At 37.2% G+C, this 19084-nt stretch overlaps 1 protein-coding gene across 1 annotated transcript; it reads right to left on the bottom strand.

Annotated features, from left to right (window-relative positions):
- Positions 1–7689: 7689 nt before the first annotated feature.
- On the bottom strand, positions 7690–18509 carry LOC132059021 (uncharacterized). Its single transcript, XM_059451479.1, has 15 exons — positions 18230–18509; positions 17172–17260; positions 16137–16203; positions 15898–16013; positions 14170–14236; positions 14010–14058; positions 13836–13921; positions 13445–13707; positions 13190–13245; positions 12756–12841; positions 11431–11523; positions 10240–10552; positions 9059–9717; positions 8495–8729; positions 7690–8162 (listed from the first exon to the last, which is right to left on the bottom strand). Exons 1-15 carry the CDS (start codon positions 18428–18430, stop codon positions 7915–7917), a joined length of 2628 nt encoding a protein of 875 aa, XP_059307462.1. The 5' UTR covers positions 18431–18509; the 3' UTR covers positions 7690–7914.
- Between the last annotated feature and the right edge of the window lie 575 nt (positions 18510–19084).

Genomic DNA, 19084 nt, shown 5'->3' with positions numbered 1-19084 from the left:
TTTATTGATGAATTCTGGTTGTGGTTCTTGTAATATTTTGCTAAGCATATTTAACTTTCAATTATCAATTAACTAAAATGTGTGTTTGGTCCCTTTATATAAGAAGTACGTGGTATGTCATATTATTCTTAGAGCTATGTAATCCTAAAATATGGAGTAACATACAAATTTAACATAGGCCAAAATATATATGCAGGCGCTTAAACTTAAAATATGCACCTAAACTATACCATTTCCCATGTCACCTAAAATATGCAACGGGCCTTGGTTATGGCAAGAACGGTCTAAATGTGTTGAGAATGGTATCATCTCCTCCATTGATGATGATGAAAGAAAGGAGGAGGAGAAAAGGGTTAGTTCGTGAAAGAGTTGTGTTCGTGTGCAAACAAAGAAAAAGGCGATTTAGGGTAACATTTCAAGTATCTGAGTTTTGGGTCAAGTTATTAAATGGTTGGGCTTAATAAGTTTTGGGCTTGCCTCAACAGTTCGGCTCACGGATGACAACAATTTCCATGGCCCAACTCAGGCATTACTGAGGAATCAATTTTTTTCTATTCCAGAAATTTTTCATTCACTGTAGATATTTTCCAAATACAGAGTTAGTTAGAATATTTATTTTAGTAGCAAATAGGAGAATAGCGATTTGTACAAATTTGTTCTTTTATTGTTTTGTCTTGTAAAATTGTCTGAAATTTGTTCTTTTATTTTTCTTTGTCTTGTGTGAGACAAAATTTTCGTACAAAGTTTCTTTTGTTTTGTAGTAAACAGATTGTTATATAACCATGCACGGTGGAATGAAATAAAATCATCGAAAAATTCTCCACAATTCGATCTCTTTCCTAAATTTTCTACATGGTATCGTAGCAATTTTAAGATACGAATACAAACTTCTCAACCTAATCCTCATTCTCTTTACTCATTCTTCATCTCCTTTCATCATCAATGTCTGCATCAATCGAGAACTCATCTCGTCGGAGCAACCTGCGGAAATGGAGGAACCGGTGTCTTGGATCGGACCGGCCCCTATTTCCTTCATGCTTCGACTTCACGGGATGACTCTCGTCATCACACTTTGATGGAAATGGCTATGGTGCTTGGAGAAGGTCCACGCCGATAGCACTCTCGGTAAGAACAAGCCGGGATACATTGAAAGAGACTCACCATTCCTTCATCCGACACTCTCGAGTTCGAGTTGTGGAGTAGATGTAATGATATGGTAACTTCGCTTTCGAACTCTCTCAAAAGAGATAGCGGTGAAGTGTTATTTACTAAAATCTACAAAAGCTATGGAAGGACCTCAAGACGAGGTTTGGACAACCCAACGGAGCATTACTCTACCACTCGCAAAAAGAACTAGGCGATCTAGTGCAGGGTTCATCAGACATAGCTGGTTATTACACAAAGATGAAGAAAATCTGGGATGAGCTTGACACTTTATACACCAAAGTGACATGCTCTTGCAATCGAATCGTGAGGTAAGAGAAAATGAACAAAGCTTTGCAAGATGAAAGGCTAGTTCAATTTCTCATGGGTCTCAATGATGTGTATGCACCTGGAAGAAGTAATATTCTCATGATGTCACCTTTGCCTAGTGTAAATCTTGCTTATTCACTCTTGATGCAAGATGAGAAACAAAGGGAAAGTTTCATGAACACTCACTTTCCTGGTAACTCTAGTTCTTTCATGGCGATGGTACCAACAAAACCCTATGATGAATGCTAATAATTCTGTTTACAAACTCTAACTCTTTTATGGCAAGTCAACGGTACTTATAATGCGGGACTTCTAACTCGACTTTGGGGGAAAGAAGAACAATTTAGTGTGTTCAAATTGCAAGAAGCCAGTCGTTCGGTGGACAAATGTTACGGATCATAGGGTTCCCGGTCCGACTTCAAGTTTAATAAGAGTACCAAGAATCCGCAGCGATGGAGAGGCAATGCACGAATGGCAACACACGGACAAAATGGTGGTGAAACTTCTCGGGGAGGAAACAATTCCATCTCAAGATCGGTTCGCAAATGATGCGGAAATTCCAAATGCCATACGAATACAACATCCCCAAGATGCTCACGCAAATGTCATTCGAAAATGTCTTGTAACATATTCAAACCAGACCTATCTTAAACACATCAACTCTAATTCTGGATAATTGATTCTGGAGCCTCAGAACACATGTCCTTTTCTCCCAAATTTTTTATCTCTCTCACCCCTTTAAAAACACCAGTGTTTATCAAATTACCTAATTCCTTTAGGGTCAAAGTCACACATGCAGGATCTGTAAAAATTTCCAGATACGATTTTCACGAATACTTCGTTTGTCCCACTACTTTTAGGATCAACTTAATTTCGTTCATCAATTCGCAAACAATTTTCATGTCATCTAAGTTTTTCTCATACTTCTTGTTTTATCGCAGACCTTTCAATGAAGACCCTGCGGTTAAGCGGCGAAAGAGATGGAGTTTATGTGTTGCCTTTACTATCAATTAGTCCAAGAGTTTCTTTAAGTCTAGTGTTTCTTTAAGTCGATTAGTCTTGTTTCTAGTTGTTTTCCAATTCATAAGCAATCAATACGATGTAACTTTGCGGGGTACATTAGGGTTGGGGCATTTGCCTTTTAATTCAATGAAAAAGTTCGTTCATTTCTCATTCGATTCCATTGATTGTCTTGTGAAATTTGCCCTTTTGGCAAGGCAAACCAAGTTAGCATTTCCGAGCTAGTTCCATTAAAACAAAATCTATCTTTGAATTAATTCATATTGATACTTGGGGCCCATACAAAACACCTACCTACAATGGATATAGATACTTCCTTACTATAGTAGATGATTTTAGTAGGCAACCCGGACATATCTTTTAAGTGCCAAGAGTAATGCTTTTCTTATGCTTAAGTACTTCGTGGCTATGGTTGAAAGACAATTTGGGTCCAAGATTAAGTGTATAAGGTCGGATAATGCTCTAGAACTAGGAAGTGGAAGTACTATAGCTGAATTCTTTGCTTCTCAAGGAATAGTGCATCAAACATCTTGTGTAGCAACCCCTCAACAAAATGGAATTGTAGAGAGGAAACATAGACATTTGCTAGAAACCTCAAGGGCACTCTACATCAATCTAAACTACCTATCTCTTGGGGGAGAATGCCTTCTCACATCCACCTTCCCGATAAACAGATTTCCTTCTTCGTTTTAAATGGTAAAACCCCTCATGAACTTGTCTTTGGTTATCCACGATTATAGATTTCTTAAGCTTTTGGATGTCTCTGTTTTGGCTCTACTCCAAAATTCATAAGATCGAAATTTCAACTTTAGAGCCGTGCACTTCAGGTCTTTTTAGGATATCCCCCTGGCAAGAAGGGATACAAAGTCATGGAGTTAAAGTCCAGAAAGGTTTTCATATCCAGAGATGTTCATTTTCATGAACACTCTTTTCCTTTTTCTTCTAAATCCAACACTCCTACTGTCACCACTCCTACAACACCATTCCCGTCCCGCATTTAATCACATAACTACCCTTCAACCGAATCCCCCTGTTGATACAACACCTGATCCTCCTAATCATGATTTTTTTCATCTTCATCACTCACCTAGTCCATCACCTACTCTTCCTAATCTTTGCACCGAGTTGTTATACAAGATCCAATGGACACATCTCTGTCGCACTTACAAGACAATCGAGAGAGGTCCACAAAAGGCCTACATATCTTGATGACTATATTTGTAACTTTTTTCCTCACCGGCCCGGATGCTTAGTTTTTTACATCGTTTCTCCTGCCCTGTGTTTCTTTTCTTGTATTATACGATTCTAATCAATGCTTTTTAACTCTATTTCCCTCATCACTTTGAACCTACATCATATAACAAGCTACTATGCGCACCCCGGTTGTGGCCTTCATATTGAGTTGAAGCTCTAGAAGCTAATCACACATGGACTTAGTGGATTTGCCTATCGGAAAGAGGCATTACCCTGTAAATGGGTTTTCAAAGTTAAGCAAAAGTCAGATGGGACTCTTGAAAGATTAAAAGCTAGATTGGTGGTAAGAGGAGACATACAAAGAGCTGGGATTGATTTTAATGAAACTTATTCCCCTGTTGTCAAGATGACAACCATCGTGTGTATCTTAGCGATTCACAGTTAAGAAGGGTTGGAGGTTATCCCAATTAGATGTAAACAATGCCTTCTTGCATGGGGATTTGCAAGAAGAAGTTTACATGAAGGTTCCACCCGGTATGACTACCCCCTCTACTGGTCAGGTTTGCAAGCTTAAGAAATCATTATATGGCTTGAGGCAAGCGTCTAGACAGTGGTATGCACGATTAGCAGCAGCCTTACACTTCAAGGGTTATTCTTCTTCTTTAAATGATTATTCACTATTCTTTAAGCATTCAGGTGATTCGGTTTCACTTGTGGGTGTTTATGTTGATGACGTTATATTAACTGGGAATGATGAGTTAGAATTGACGCAACTCAAGCAATTTCTATCGAGTTCCAATAAAGGATTTAGGGGACTTACATTTCTTCCTGGGCTTGAAATTATCAGGGAACCTCATGGTTTGATGGTAAGTCAAAAAGGAAATTCACTTTCGGCTTTTTAGTCGAGTTCAGCGACCATTTGAGATCTCGTTTCATCTCTCTTGGACCCATCTTTCAAGTTATGCGCCATGGAAGGTGATTCATTGGTCGATCCCACTACAGAAGATTAGTAGGTAAACTAAAACTACTTTACACACAGCACCGACACAGTTTTGACGTCGTTCAACACCTTTTCACAATTTATGCAATCTCCAAAGGTTCCTCATTTCTCTGTTGCATGCGTGTGTTGAGATCACGTTTAGACCCGGGTCAGCGGCTTTTCATGAGATGCGATTCATCCTTTTTCTCTCACTCGCTTTTGTGATGTCGATTGGGCGTCGTGTGTGGATTCCGGCCGTTACATCGGTGGTTACTTCATCTGCCTTGGCGGATCTCCTATTTTCGTGGAAATCTAAGAAATAGATTTCCGCCCTTTGTCCTCCGCCGAGGTCGATATAGGTTCGATACGTGGTAGTCGGCGTAATTGACTTCGGCTCGAACGACTTCGTCACGATCCGTCTGCCGCCCACCTTCACTACCCATTCCCCACTTTCAGAAGCGACAAGTCGCTTGCACACATCGCTAAAAACCCCGGTTTTCAGCGGGACGAAGCATGTCGAATTATCCGCCATTTCCGTCCATAGCGGTTCTTATCGGGTGATCTCTCAGGCCCAGGTGCATCTTCCGTTGATTCGTATATCTTCACTAAACTCATCGTGTATTCATCGCACAATACTCTTCTTCTTCGCAAGTTGGGGGTTTTTCTTTCCTCCAACTTGAGGTGGGGGTGTCGAGAATGGTATCATCTCCTCCCATTGATGATGTATTTAAAGGAGGAGGATATAGCAAGGTAATAGCTCGTAGAAGAGTTGTGTTCGTGTGCAAACAAAGAAAAACGATTTAGTAACACTTCAAGTATCCCTCGAGTTTTGGGTCAAGTTATTAAATGGTTGGGGCTTAATAAGTTTTGGGCTTGTCTCAACAAGAATTTATGACAACAATTTCCATATGACTCACCCATTACCGAGGAATCGACTTTTCTCTATTCCAGAGAATTTTCCATTCACTTGTAGATATTTTTAAAATACGGAGTTAGTTGTAATATTTATTTTAGTAGCAAATAGGAGAATAAGAAACGCCAGGATAAATTTTGTTTCTTTATTATTTTGTCTTGCTTGGCAATTTGCAAATTTTGTTTCTTTTTTATTTCTTTGTCTTGAAAGATGTGTTCGTACAAAGTTTTCTTTTGTTTTGTAGTAGAGCAGATTGTTATATAACCATGCACAGTGGAATGAAATAAAATCATCAGAAAATTCTCCACAATTCAGTCTCTTTTCCTAAATTTTCTACAAAATGGGAAATGGTATATTTTAGGTGCCTAGAAGGAATTCCGTGACAAGTTTAAGTGCCTGCATATGTGTTTGGCCTTTAACATAATTCATGGATAATTGAAATGGATGTTAAATGTGTTTAGTCAGAAACAGAAGGACCAATAAAAGTACTAATTTCCCATTGATTAATATCATTGACATGTATGCGGGACTATGAATATGATTTAGTAGTAGTATTTCAGGTTTGGCACATGAAGAATTGCATATGAGAATTAAAAAAAATGTTAGTGACTTACAAAGATTAGTTCAGTTCAATATAATACAGAAGCTGATTAGTTTGAATCAACTTGCAAAAATCTATAAGTAACACTATAACTTATTTCCATAACTTGAAATCAGATTGTGTTGTGTAACTTATTGTAGAGGACACATTCTTCTAACATAGTGGCACATCTACTCACTTGTTAAATGCAAGGAGCAGGTTTTAATTAGAAAGGTAGGACAGAATACACATATCTCCTACCTAACAGAGAATCTATTTATAGCATGACAAAAAGGACAGCTAAGTCATAAGATCCACAGATGTGAAGATTGTCCAAACTGCTTAAAATGTCTTCATGTGTGACAAAATGGTGAATGCTCATTTCCCATGACAAAAAGGTCTATATATGAAGACATTAAAGTTTGTTGGATTAGTCGGACTAGTATATTTCAAATACCGAATGGCTAAATCAAAATATGAAAATTGATTGCATTTGAAAGAGTTCATCAATAATTAAGATACGCCAACTCATAAGAGGGAAATACAAGAGGCATTAGTGGAATTTTTTGCTTTGGTTGTTATTGGAAAGAGAGTCGTTGTGATTCTTTGCTCCATCCCAAAAATAACTGTACATGAATAAGCTCTTTCAAGAAGGCAGCTTTTTCCCGAAATTTCAGGAAAAAATCTTTTGAAAATTCTTTTCACAACCACTGATATACTTTTGTTTGTAATATTGGGGGACAACTTTCTACACTTTTTGATTATGATTCCTAGAAGAGTCAAAATAATGTAGATCTTCCTTTTGTCGGGACACGAGAAAGATTTTTTTCTTAAAGTTCATCAAGAAAATTGAAAAGCTTTTTGACAATGAAATAGTAATATCTGGTTGGATAACTTAGATCTAATATGTGCATTAATTCTTTTTTTTTTTTGCTAGAATTTGACATGTTGGAATAGGAATAATCAAAATATAAAAACTAACAGGCGGGTTCGAAGGGATTATAATCCCCGAATAAAATCGTAAGATTATTTTATCTCATGTTTAGTACAATTTGTTTATTCCGGAATTAGCAATTAGGGGATTGCTTATACCACATTTGTGGTATTACTTTATACTCCCTCCATTCCATAATAAGTGGTGTTCTAGGCTTTTCATTATGTTTCAAAATAAGTGGTATTTTAGAATTTCAAGAAAAAATTGATCTTATACTTCCAAACTTACTCATATTTATAATCAACAATCATTCAATAGCTTCTCTTTTTCTAGGCATTAATTAGGGATAAATTAGTAAAAATACTCATAATTTTCTGAGAGTAAGCAATTTCTTAAAGGGCGTGCCTAAAAACACCACTTATTATGGAATGAAGGGAGTACCACTCTGTGGGATAACAATATGCTGACACATTTGCCCTTCTCCAAAGCTTTTCTCCTGGCAAAGATTTTATAAGTTCTATTTAATCTTTCCAATGGAAAAAAAAATATGCTGCTACGTACTAACCAGCAATTGGCTGCAGAAAGTGGAAACAAAATTTAGGCTTAATGTCCATAACTATAGAACTTAATTCTTCAACATATTAATTAAAATACATAAAATAAGGGGATCCTTCAAACCATCTTCATCTAAGAACTATTTTTGTAGATATTCCATTGAATAAACTTGAGAACCTACAAACAAGCAATTACTAAATTTCACAATCATGGTACACCTATAACAACTTCCAAAATTGTTAGTTATAGGAGAAAGGAGTTTTTTCTCATGGTTGTTCTGTGTTTTCTTTAACTTCATCTTCAACTGCTTCAACTATTTCATCTGCTTTGGTAGATGATGGCTCGATTTCAGGCAAGGACGGATTTGTTTCCCCCTCCACACCCATGGACATCCTTTCAAGAAGTTCTTGGCAATCAAGTGCAGTGACCATCACTGAGATATTAGCCCTGCCTCTCCAGCATCCTATAGCGATAGTTGATGGATCTGCTTGAGCTTCTGATAGTGTCTTATTTTCTGCAAGAAACAATCAACGAAACTTAAACAGAAGCGAAGCAATGAGGGTTTTTTCTAGCAAATGAGGAATAATATACTGGCTGAAGTTGAAAAAAGCGAATTCGAAATTGAAGTTCATAAAGAGTATTTGGAAGTTAAGTTGTGCTTGACATGAATTTCACTTGGAAAAACAGTGTTTGTGAGTGAAATACTCCTCAAACAATTTCCAATATTTCACCAGTATTTCAAATACTGAAATTTAGTATTTGCAAACTGATGGCCAATCTTCAACTTGCAAAAAATGATTTCAGTATTTGCAAGTGAGGTCATGGCCAAACACTATTGGATCTAACCTTTGTTCAGAACCACCACACAACAACCCATCAACAGCTGTGAGGCCTTTTCACCAAATTCAGCATCCACAAAATCACCAAATTTAATGCTCTTGTACTGCAAAAGATGCTTGAAGTCTGCAGGAGATGCGTATAATATTTGTTTGGTTATATGTGGCAGCATTAATGGCAATCCTTCAGATGATATGCGGAATATACATGGTGCAGATGCACCATCTTTCGATGTTTGGCGCTCCTGCAATGTGGAAAGAACCAAAGCAAAAGGTCATCTAAACGGTGCAATAGGCAATAGCACATGAAAAAAGAAAAAAAAACACAAAGGGGGGTGGGGATTGCCACTTTTGCTATTTCGTCTGCCCAACTAGTTTGGGACTTGAGGCATAGTTATTGTTGGTGCAATTTTTACTAATATCACAAAACCCTATGATGAGAAGTCACGTGCAAACTTGACAAATAATCCATGAAGAGAAGTTAGGTGTCAAATGTGACAAAATCCCCACGAAGAGAAGTTATGTATAATATTGGAGGAAAATCTCATGAAGTGTCAAATTCGGATAGACTTACAAACATCTTGAGCCCAACTGAAGCTATTTTAAGCTGCTGACCAGCTAGAAAATTGAGATGGAGAACTTCCTTCACAGACCTTGACACATAGTAAATTCTCTTCACATGGTTCATATCGCTATTCCTCGTAATCAAATGTCCTTCGAATAGAAAGGATTCCTTGATACCGTAGAATTCCTTTATCTTACCCACAACCGCCTCCTCCTTGTAAAATATAACCGGGTCAACCCCTCTCCACTTGCCTTGCATTTGTAATTTTCTTTTCCCCCTAACAGTCTCAGGCTCAGATTTTATATCATTTGAAGGTTGAGTTTCGTCTTTCTCGGTTTTCTCCAACATTTCACTGGGCTCAGTATCCAAAGCAGTTTCATCAGTTCCGTTGCTAGCATCATCCATAGTCACATCTTGGCTACCAACAGAATCCACTGGCTTAACATCCTCGGCTTTTTCATCTTCTTTGACCTTAGTTGTTACACTTTCAGCTTGAATATCAGCATCATCCATAGTCGCTTCTTGGCTACCAGCAGAATCCACTGGCTTAACATCGTCGGCATTCACATCTTCCTTGACCTTGGTTGTTAAACTTTCCGCTTGAATAACATCACGCGAACTCGACTTCCCTCGCGAAGACATGGGCTTCTTTTGCTGAAATGCTGCAGCTGCCAGAAAGAAACAAATGCCAAATGATCCAATTTTCTGATTAATGTACTAATTAGGGGTGTCAAATGTTTTGGAAGGGGGGGGGGGGGGGTGTTGGGCTGGATTTGGGAGGGTCAAAATGGGCTGAGTCAATAAATGAGCGGGTCATTAACTCACCCAAAAGTTACTTGGGCTGAAATGGGCTAAAAACGGGTCATAACCCTATCCGCCCAATTCTTATCAAGTTTTAATCTTTTTGTATGTTCTTTTATAAATTTTCAAGTACCTAATAAAATTGTTATTTTTCTTTATTATAGCTATTTATAATACATCAAATTAAAAAAAACGTTTTGAAAATATTTTAACAAGGTTTCTATGGGTCACTTTGGGCTACATTTCACCCCAATTTTTAGATGAGCTAAAATATGCTGAGCTAATAAATAGGCAGGTTAACCCGCCCAAACTTGAGCGGGTAATGTTTTCATGGGCTAATTTGCCACCCCAGTGCTAATGAACAAGGGGCAGTAAAACTTTAAACTCACCCGGCAACGGAGAAAGCTTTTGAAATACGGAAATAAAGAAGGCTCCACTATTCTGATCATGCGGCACTATCCTCATACAACGCTCCAGCGGTAGAGTTGAAACTTCCGCATCCGAGATCGTAGCTGCAGTTGCAGGATCTTCGCCATTACCATTATTTCCATTATCAGACAATTGGTTGCTAGTTGCATCATCATTTTTCTCAGATTCATCCACATAGGTTTTGCCAGATGGGAACATCCCTGGAACAATTGCATTTCTACGATACTCAGGAACCTCTTTGTAAGAAGCCCACCACGCTCCTTTATCTCGGACCTGTGCATACAGATGAACAAACAGCCATTCAAATCATGCAGCGTAAAGCAACGGAACCTGTCTAGCACAACTGGAATTGAAATGTTTTAAGAACTCATTTTAATCTTTGCTCATGCTCCTGCCACACTAAAGATCAATAGAACTTATAAATACAGACAAGATCTTTGAAAATCTATCGAGATTATTAAATCATGCGATCACCTCCTAGTATTCTTGGAATCGGTACAAGAACCATACAACAGAATACTCATTGTCCCAATCTGTTTGAGACTCTTTCCTTTTTTGCCCTTCCAAAATATTGACACATTTCTATACTTAAAAGCTAATTACATAATTTTAACATTCCCACTGTTGCATTCAAAAGTCTTTGTATTCTTCTTAAACAACATGTCCAGTCAAACACTGCCAAGCAAATTGGGATGGCAGGAGTATTAAATTTTATATTCCACCCACAGAAGAAAATAATAACACAAAGCTGGGTGAAACACACAGGAAAAAAATTTCTCATGTTCGTAAACACTAATTTCCCAATCCTTACCTCCCTGAACGTGGTTAAAGCTCCGTGCATGTGAACTTATTCAAAAGTAAAAGCAAAAGCAATACTCAGCCTTGACCGAAAATCTCATGAACCAGTTTCAATTTCAAATCAGAAAAGGGAATATATTCCAATCTTAGTATTCAAAGTTCCCGTGGTCATATTGATTTTCTTCCCGAATTTTCTCAACCAGGGAAAAGGGGTTGGGTGTTGTGTGTGTGTGTGTGTGGGGGGGGGGGGGGGGGGGGTCACAACGACCCCAATCTGTTATATAGAGATCCCATAACATGGAGAAAAGAGATGAAGGTTAAGGATGAACTTTTTTTTTCATTTTTTACTACACCTTCCATCTTTTGAGACCTGGCCTGCGAACAAGCTGAGGAATCTCACTGGACACATCAACGAGTTCAACGGACTCCCCACATCTCCTCAAGACCTGCAAATATCAAAAGACAGTTTGGGAGGAGGCACAACAAGCTTTAAAGTACTTGCGATATTCCAAGGCAACACACACATATATATTTGTGCATGTACGTATGTGTAATCACTGCTTCTCAGGAAAATTATACTGATTAATCATCGGCCATCTAAAGTGTCAGAAGAAGCAGGAAAACATGTAGCAATTGTTGCAATTTTGGGACAAAACATTCAACTACCAAGTTAAAGAAGCTTTGCTGCACTCACTGACAAAATTGTACTTCTCATGAAACCCTTTACAATACCAAGCAATTCTATGGACTACGAAGGGTTATTAAAGGATTGAAGTTGATGTAACAAGACAGTTATTCACACTAACGAATCAAACAGAAAGTGTACTTACATCATATCAACAGTCCACATGAAACAATATACGCAATAAACGAATTCAAATAACCCAAATGTTGGGTACGGTAAAAACTGGAAGGAGGAAATTTAGCATGGCATTCGACAACGAAAAGTTTGCAGCAAATCTTAGGACCTAAAACTCCATTAGAGGTTCTCCCTAGGCCTCCCCCCTACCACAGTTAACCAAGACCAGTCACTTAATAATTTTTGTTTCTCTTGGAAAACCCTTTTCGCGCCACTTAGTCTTATCCCCCTCTAGGGATATTTTAGTCATAGGTTCTATAGGAACTACGTTGTGTTAGGCTGGCTGTCTTCTTGTAGTTGGATCTCCAAGTTTTTGGAATGCTCCGTATCTGACTATAGGTCTGATGTTTAGCCTTTTGATCTCGTTAGAAATTTGTAATGTAGAAAATGTAGAGACTTGCTAGTGTTGGAGAACCTAAATTATTCAATATTGGATTGAGAAGGGCCTAGATGGAGTGACATCAATCGGGAATTATAGAACAGACTCCCGCTAGCTTGGGATCGCGGTATAGTTGTTATGGTTGAATAAAACAGTAATATAAGCAACAAAATGTTAATTGATATGCCGACATTCGTCCTTTTTTTAAGGGCAAGATACATATTTGGCCGGTCGGCCAAAAATAATTACATTCGCTAGCCAAATATATAACAAATATACACTATTATGAATAGGAAACGTAAAATTTATCAATATCATATATTAATATACAACAAATATACATTTTCTGGCTATTATTCTGGTGGGCGGCTTTTAATGTCAATTTCTCTTTTTTTAACAAGGGAAGAATAAATAAGCCAGCATTCTTCTTAATGAGTTACCTCAGCAATCACGGCCTCATTCTCAATGGGATTCATTGAGCAAGTTGAATAAACCATCCTTCCACCAACTTTAAGCAAAGACAATCCTGCAATATACGTTTTAAACCAATCATGTAACTACAGAAGGCAACTCAGAAAGGTAAAAAGATATCACATAGCATTGTGCAAGGCTTATATACAGAAACCTATAACAACTATGCCTCAGTCGCAAACAAAATGGGGTAGGTCAGTCATATGAATCCTCACTACCATGTTTCGCCATTTAAATTCATGTTAGGCCAACATTATACAAAATAAAAGTACAAAATAACAGGAATAAGGAAAGAATTGGAAATAAGAAAATCAAGAGGAGATTGAAAAATGCAGTGAGGTAAAATTGTCTCTGAATGAGTGTAACAGAGGGGGGGAGAGAGAGAGAGAGAGAGAGTAAGAACCTCGCATTGCTATCTGAATCTGTAGCCCGTGGAGACCATTACCATTTCCAGCATTCCTGTATGATGCAAGCATAGGGGGAGGGAGAAGGTGCACATTAGAAACCATCATATGCAGTAAAATGAGAGTGATACGGACTACAATAGTACACTGATTATGTATTATTTATACTTATATAAAGAACCTATACATTTGCTGGCTATTTTTTAATTTAGATCATTGAAAGGCATTGGACTGTAATTATCTCTAATAACTACCATTTCCTCCATATATCAGGAGCCTTGCGCAGAGTGCCATCACCACTGCATGGAACATCGCACAAGACACGATCAAACTGAAGCTGATTAATATCTAACTCCCTCACTTTTTGCGTCTCGGAGCCATTTCCACTATTTCTTAAATGACAGCTCGGAAAGTGCTGCGCTTCATGGTTTGTGACGATCAAGTTGGCAGTAGACATTCTCTTCGTTTGGTGAATAAGAAGGTTACACCTTTGGACATCAACGTCATTTGCTAAGACCTATATAAAGAGTCATCCCAAAAAGAACCAATACGATGTCACAAAGGCGCAGATAGTTCACATGAAAACAAGAAAGATTGGACATTTGAAAAGGCAAACAAAGAAGCTATTTAAGGAAGGAAGAAGACCATTCCACCAGGTAATATCCCTGGTTCAGCCATGTGGTGTATCATCTCGAGCAACTGAAATGTTTTAGATCCGGGAGCTGCACACACTGCATGATCATACGAACAGTCAGAATGAATATGTAACTTAGAAGATAACATGCAATTGTAACTTAGAATCTGTAGAAAGTAACCTACTGTCAAGAGCAAAATGATCTGGACGTACATCCAGGAACAGGGGAGGAACCTGAATCAAAGCATTCACAAGATGAAGTCAATAAATGGAGAAATATCAAGCAAATCTGAAATGGGATAGTCCAATCGGAAACATAGAGAGATGAAGGTCAACTTGACCAACCATGCTAACAGCCTCCTGTCTCGTAATGTTTCCAATTTCATTTTGTAGCTTCAAGAACTCATGGAACCTGAAAGTTTATAGTAATGACCTCAAATTGTTTATCAGAAACAATCAGAAGTTGTCTTCAATTATAGGTCCAATCTTTTTTTATCAGAATCAGTTCAGTATGCACTATGTAGTTCAAAATGTGCAAGCTTTATTATTTCCATGTGATTCTTCTTCAACAATATCTATGAAATTATAAGCACAATTTATCTCGATAGTAATGTAAGATACCATATCTGCTGTGAACAATGAGTCTTTTTTTCTTTTTTGGGATAAGTCGCAATGAGAATTTTTGTACTCCCTCCATTCTATTTTATTCGAACTACTTCCTGTATAAGTCCGTCCCAAAATGTGGACCACTTTATCTTATTTATTTTTTCGAACCAAGAAATCCCCAAGGGCCAATGGTACACGGTTCAAAAATCGGTAGATGATGAGCACGCTCCTCTACCCTTCTCCACTTAAATACCGGGCTCTTGTCCACAACGGGGTTCGAATCTGTGGCGTGTGCCTAACCCACACATCACAAACTACGGTCTTACCACTAGACCAAAGCCCAGGAGCACATATGGACCACTTCATTTAAGTAGCACGACTATTTCCCTCCACCAACATAGAGTAACATAAAGTAATACTTCATATACTTCATTCAAAGTTTGATATGACATCTTCTCAATAAACTTCTTTTCTACTATGTCAAATTTTAAATGGTCAGTTCAAATTATCCTCCACCAAACTGCATAAAATACTCAAACAACTCTTAAACTCTGTGAAAGTAGAGAAATCCAATGAAATTGGGACTATCAAAACTTCAAAAGGGTAGGTCACACTTGAAAAAAGACACCAGGAAGTTCCATTACCAGCATTGTCAACAGGGGAATAGACTGCTTTACGCGCTCATATTCAGATTCTTAATAGCAACTTCATGTTCACTGTAATGAGCCCGAAATCCACAACCAAACTCAACTAATAGCTTCAATGTGTATTTTATTCCAAGAAGGATTACACTTAAAACATAGAAATAACAGGGGAATGACAAAGTAGCACGGGGAAGTAGAAAGGAGATGAGAGGGAGACTCAGAAAGGGATGAGGGAATACAGACTCTTCATAACAATTCACATAGCCTACTCCTTACAGACTCTACTACTTATAACAAATATCTTGCGCTTTGCTCAAACTGGGTCCCAATTAAATCCCCTTAACAGACCATTAAGTTGCTTAACCCGTTGGTTTTTCCTCTTTTTAACCCGCGGCCTAATTACCTTCTATAAATCAGCTTCTAACCCAATAATATAATCATAAATGAGCCTGTTCACAACATTCACTGAAGCCAACATCACGTAAGCATCATTTTCTACCAGACAGTTTCAAACTGAGCCCTTCAGTCGCGACTGAAACTTTTCATGATAAATGGGAAGAAAAGCAACTATTAATTAAGTAGGTATAAAAATGGAATCTGGGTCCAGAATATTCAAACCTGTATATTAAAAATGTCAAATAAGATGAAAAGTGGCGGATATCCTGTAGTCCTCTTACAAGAATATCAAGAGTTAAAGATGCTTTAAAGAATTTATGATTTCCATAAAGGATGACAAAAGTCATCTATATGAACTCATGAAAAATTATATGGTAGAAAAGCAGTAAAGCTGATATAACACATAAACAGGAAATGCATCGCTAACCTCTCAAGTATTTGGTTCTTCCTCAACTGGTTGCGTGAAAAATTAGATTGCCAAGCAAGATTCTCTGGATACCAAGGTAGTGGTTTTATTCCCTCGATCTCACTCCCATCAACACCCTGAATCATACTTAAAATATAGAATCAGTAAGCCATAGAATGATTATCCTCCAAAAACTGCATATGTAATGCAGGAAGTTCATAAATAAAAGGGAAACATAATTGATTATTCAGCTGATCAACCTCTGCCTGAATAGATTTCATAAAATCGTTCTCCAGCTTACTCCGGATATCCATATAGCACTGGGTACTGCAACATTAACAAAATGGGAAGTTCAATATAATTTAATCTATCAGAAATTGTAGGCTACAACAAACAAGTTTACTTAGTCTTTACATACTACTTGGAACTTGAAGCAGGAGGATTTGCTACATTTAACCATTTATTTTAGAGCAATGTGTTATCGTTTAAGATTTTAAAAGAAGAACCTCACATAATAATAAGAAAAGATGATATTAGGCTATTACGGGTATATACTAATAACAGCACATAGCCACTCTGAACAAGGTGCACTTGTCATGCAATCGTGACAAGAGGAGCATGTATATCCACTACCAAATTTGTATCTAATATAGTAAAAGCCATTGTGCCATCAAAAGCACAGGAAATGAAGCTTTACATATTGTGCAATTAGGGGTCATTTGTTGTTGCTTAGAGTTATGCAGGTATTGGTAATGCGGGGTTAGTTATGTGGGGTGTAGTTATTCATGTATAAGTTATGTGAGTTATTTCATCTTCTACCCTGCATAAAATAATACATATATTGACTCATAACTTATACATGTTTTAGTTATGTGAGATTGTAAAATGTTAACTAAATACCGTAGTTGGTATGCTGAATTTTATACAAAGCAGCTAAAAAGTTACCAAACATGCTAATAACTATGCTAGTTTTAATACATTAATAATTCCCTTCCTAACCAGCAACCAATCTACCCCTTAGAGCTTATGAAAACTTTACATGTGAAAGATAAATGCTCAAAGTTCACAAATTTAACTACATTTTTCTGTCAATTTTAGTAACATTTAGCAGACGTAGGTTCTCTTCAAGAAAGAAACGCTACAATCCAATCTTGTGAATCCAATCAATCCTAAAGCCAGAAAGACAAACAAAAGGAAACAACCAGCATTCATTAAACTATATTTCAGTTATATTCCTTACAGTTCCATCAAGATAGCAAAAGAAGATCCCAATGGGGCAAATTGTAGACAGAAACCTGGAGTTAATCCTGAATGCAGCAGGCAATGGAGTTCTAAGAGAGCCAATAAAAGTATCCCATTCTTCAGTTGGTACTATTCCTTGCTCCTACAACAAAAAATATTCAAAACTCATCACTCAACTAAACATATAAGCAAATACCCACATCACAAATACCAAAAAAGACAACTCTTTTTACCTTACAATACTTATCAAAGGCAAGATTTTGACATATAAGCAAATATCCACATCCCAAATAACCAAAAAAGACTACTTCTTTTACCTTACAATACTCATCAAAGGCAAGATTTTGACATACAAGCATGGGCGAATTTATGCATAAATTTTGGGTCACGTGAACACATGATCACTGGACTAAACTCGATATATTATGTGTATAATTCTGAAAATATATATATAATATTAACTAAAGGAACACACACAAAATAGGTTTGAGTGGAGCCTTTAGCGAGGGCTATGTTTACATCCTCAAGGTCACGGGTTCAATCCCCAGCTAGATGACTTTTCTTTCCTTTATTTCTAATTACAACAAGTCCCAAAAAGCAAAAAAAAACAAAAAAAAAAAACTCCATGAGATAATCTACAACGAGAAGTCGATGTCACTATAGAGTTTTATATCTTATCTTAAAGCAATGGTGAACCCTTCCTCATGAAATCCTAGATTCGCCTCTGCATACAAGCAGATACCCATAACACAAATACCAAAAAAAAAAATCTTTTTTTTACCTTAAATACTCATCAAAGGCAAGATTTTGACATATAAGCAAATACCCACATCACAAATACCAAAAAAGACAACTCGTTCACCTAACAATACTCATCAAATGCAATATTTTGCCATATAAGCAGACATCCAAATCACAAATAACCAAAAAGACTAACTTTTTTTACCTTACAGTACTCATCAAATGCAATATTTTGACATATAAGCAGATACCCACGGCACAAATACCAAAAAAAAACTTCTTTTTTTACCTTAAATACTCATTAAAGGCAAGAATTTGACATATAAGCAAATACCCACAACACAAATACCAAAAAAGATTAAATTTTTACCTTATAATAGTCATCAAATGCAGGATTTTGAGTGGCAAAAGGTTCCCAATGTTTCTTACTAGGTTGTTCTTTGTTGTCATCATCATTAGTAGTAACATTGTCTTGTTGCTCAGAATCATCATGTTTGCTTCTTTTCCAAACATTATCTCTGTTCTGTCTAAAGTGTTTTCTTTGAGTTCTAGACCTTCCTCTTCCACCCATCTTTTTTCTTGTTTGGCTGCTGCAAATTCAAATGGTGAAAGAATGGTTTTTTTTGGCTCAAAGGGGGCAGAAAAGAGGGAAACTGAAGATCTTTTTTGTGGGGTTTCTTTGGAAGAATTGAAGAAAATTTGGGCTGCTAATGTACTGGGCTTAAAGAATTGGTTATGGCCTACTTATGCCTCTCTGGACATAATTTCAAGCACAGAAATTAAACACCAGCACATTTAAAGGCCAAAAATTAAAGACCATCACAAAAGAGGGAAAAAACTGCAAATGACCCTACTTAGTTTAGAGGACAATTTGCATGATTGGCCTTCTTTGGGAGTGGTCTTAATTTTTTCCTCTCAAGTCTTTGTCCTTCGCCTAAAATAGCCCGAGGTTCTGAGTTCGAACTCCAGTTTAGTCATAAAAAAAAAAAATCACAAAACAAGGCTTCAAGAAAAGTCTGCCTTATGCGGCAGATGTTGCCTTAAGGTATAACTAAAAGTCTGCCAGATACGGCAGACTTTGCCTTATAAAGCATACTTTTAGTTATGCTTTAAGGCAACGTCTGCTGCATAAGATAGACTTTAGTTATGCCTTAAGACAAACTCTTCCTCATAAGGCAGACTTTTTCCAAAGCCTTGCCTTGCTATTTTTTTTTTTTTTTTTACC

Source organism: Lycium ferocissimum, chromosome 6 (assembly GCF_029784015.1).
Source record: "Lycium ferocissimum isolate CSIRO_LF1 chromosome 6, AGI_CSIRO_Lferr_CH_V1, whole genome shotgun sequence".
NCBI classification, from domain to species: domain Eukaryota; kingdom Viridiplantae; phylum Streptophyta; class Magnoliopsida; order Solanales; family Solanaceae; genus Lycium; species Lycium ferocissimum.
Note: the sequence above shows the minus strand (reverse complement) of the source record. Positions and strands in the feature narration are given on the sequence as shown.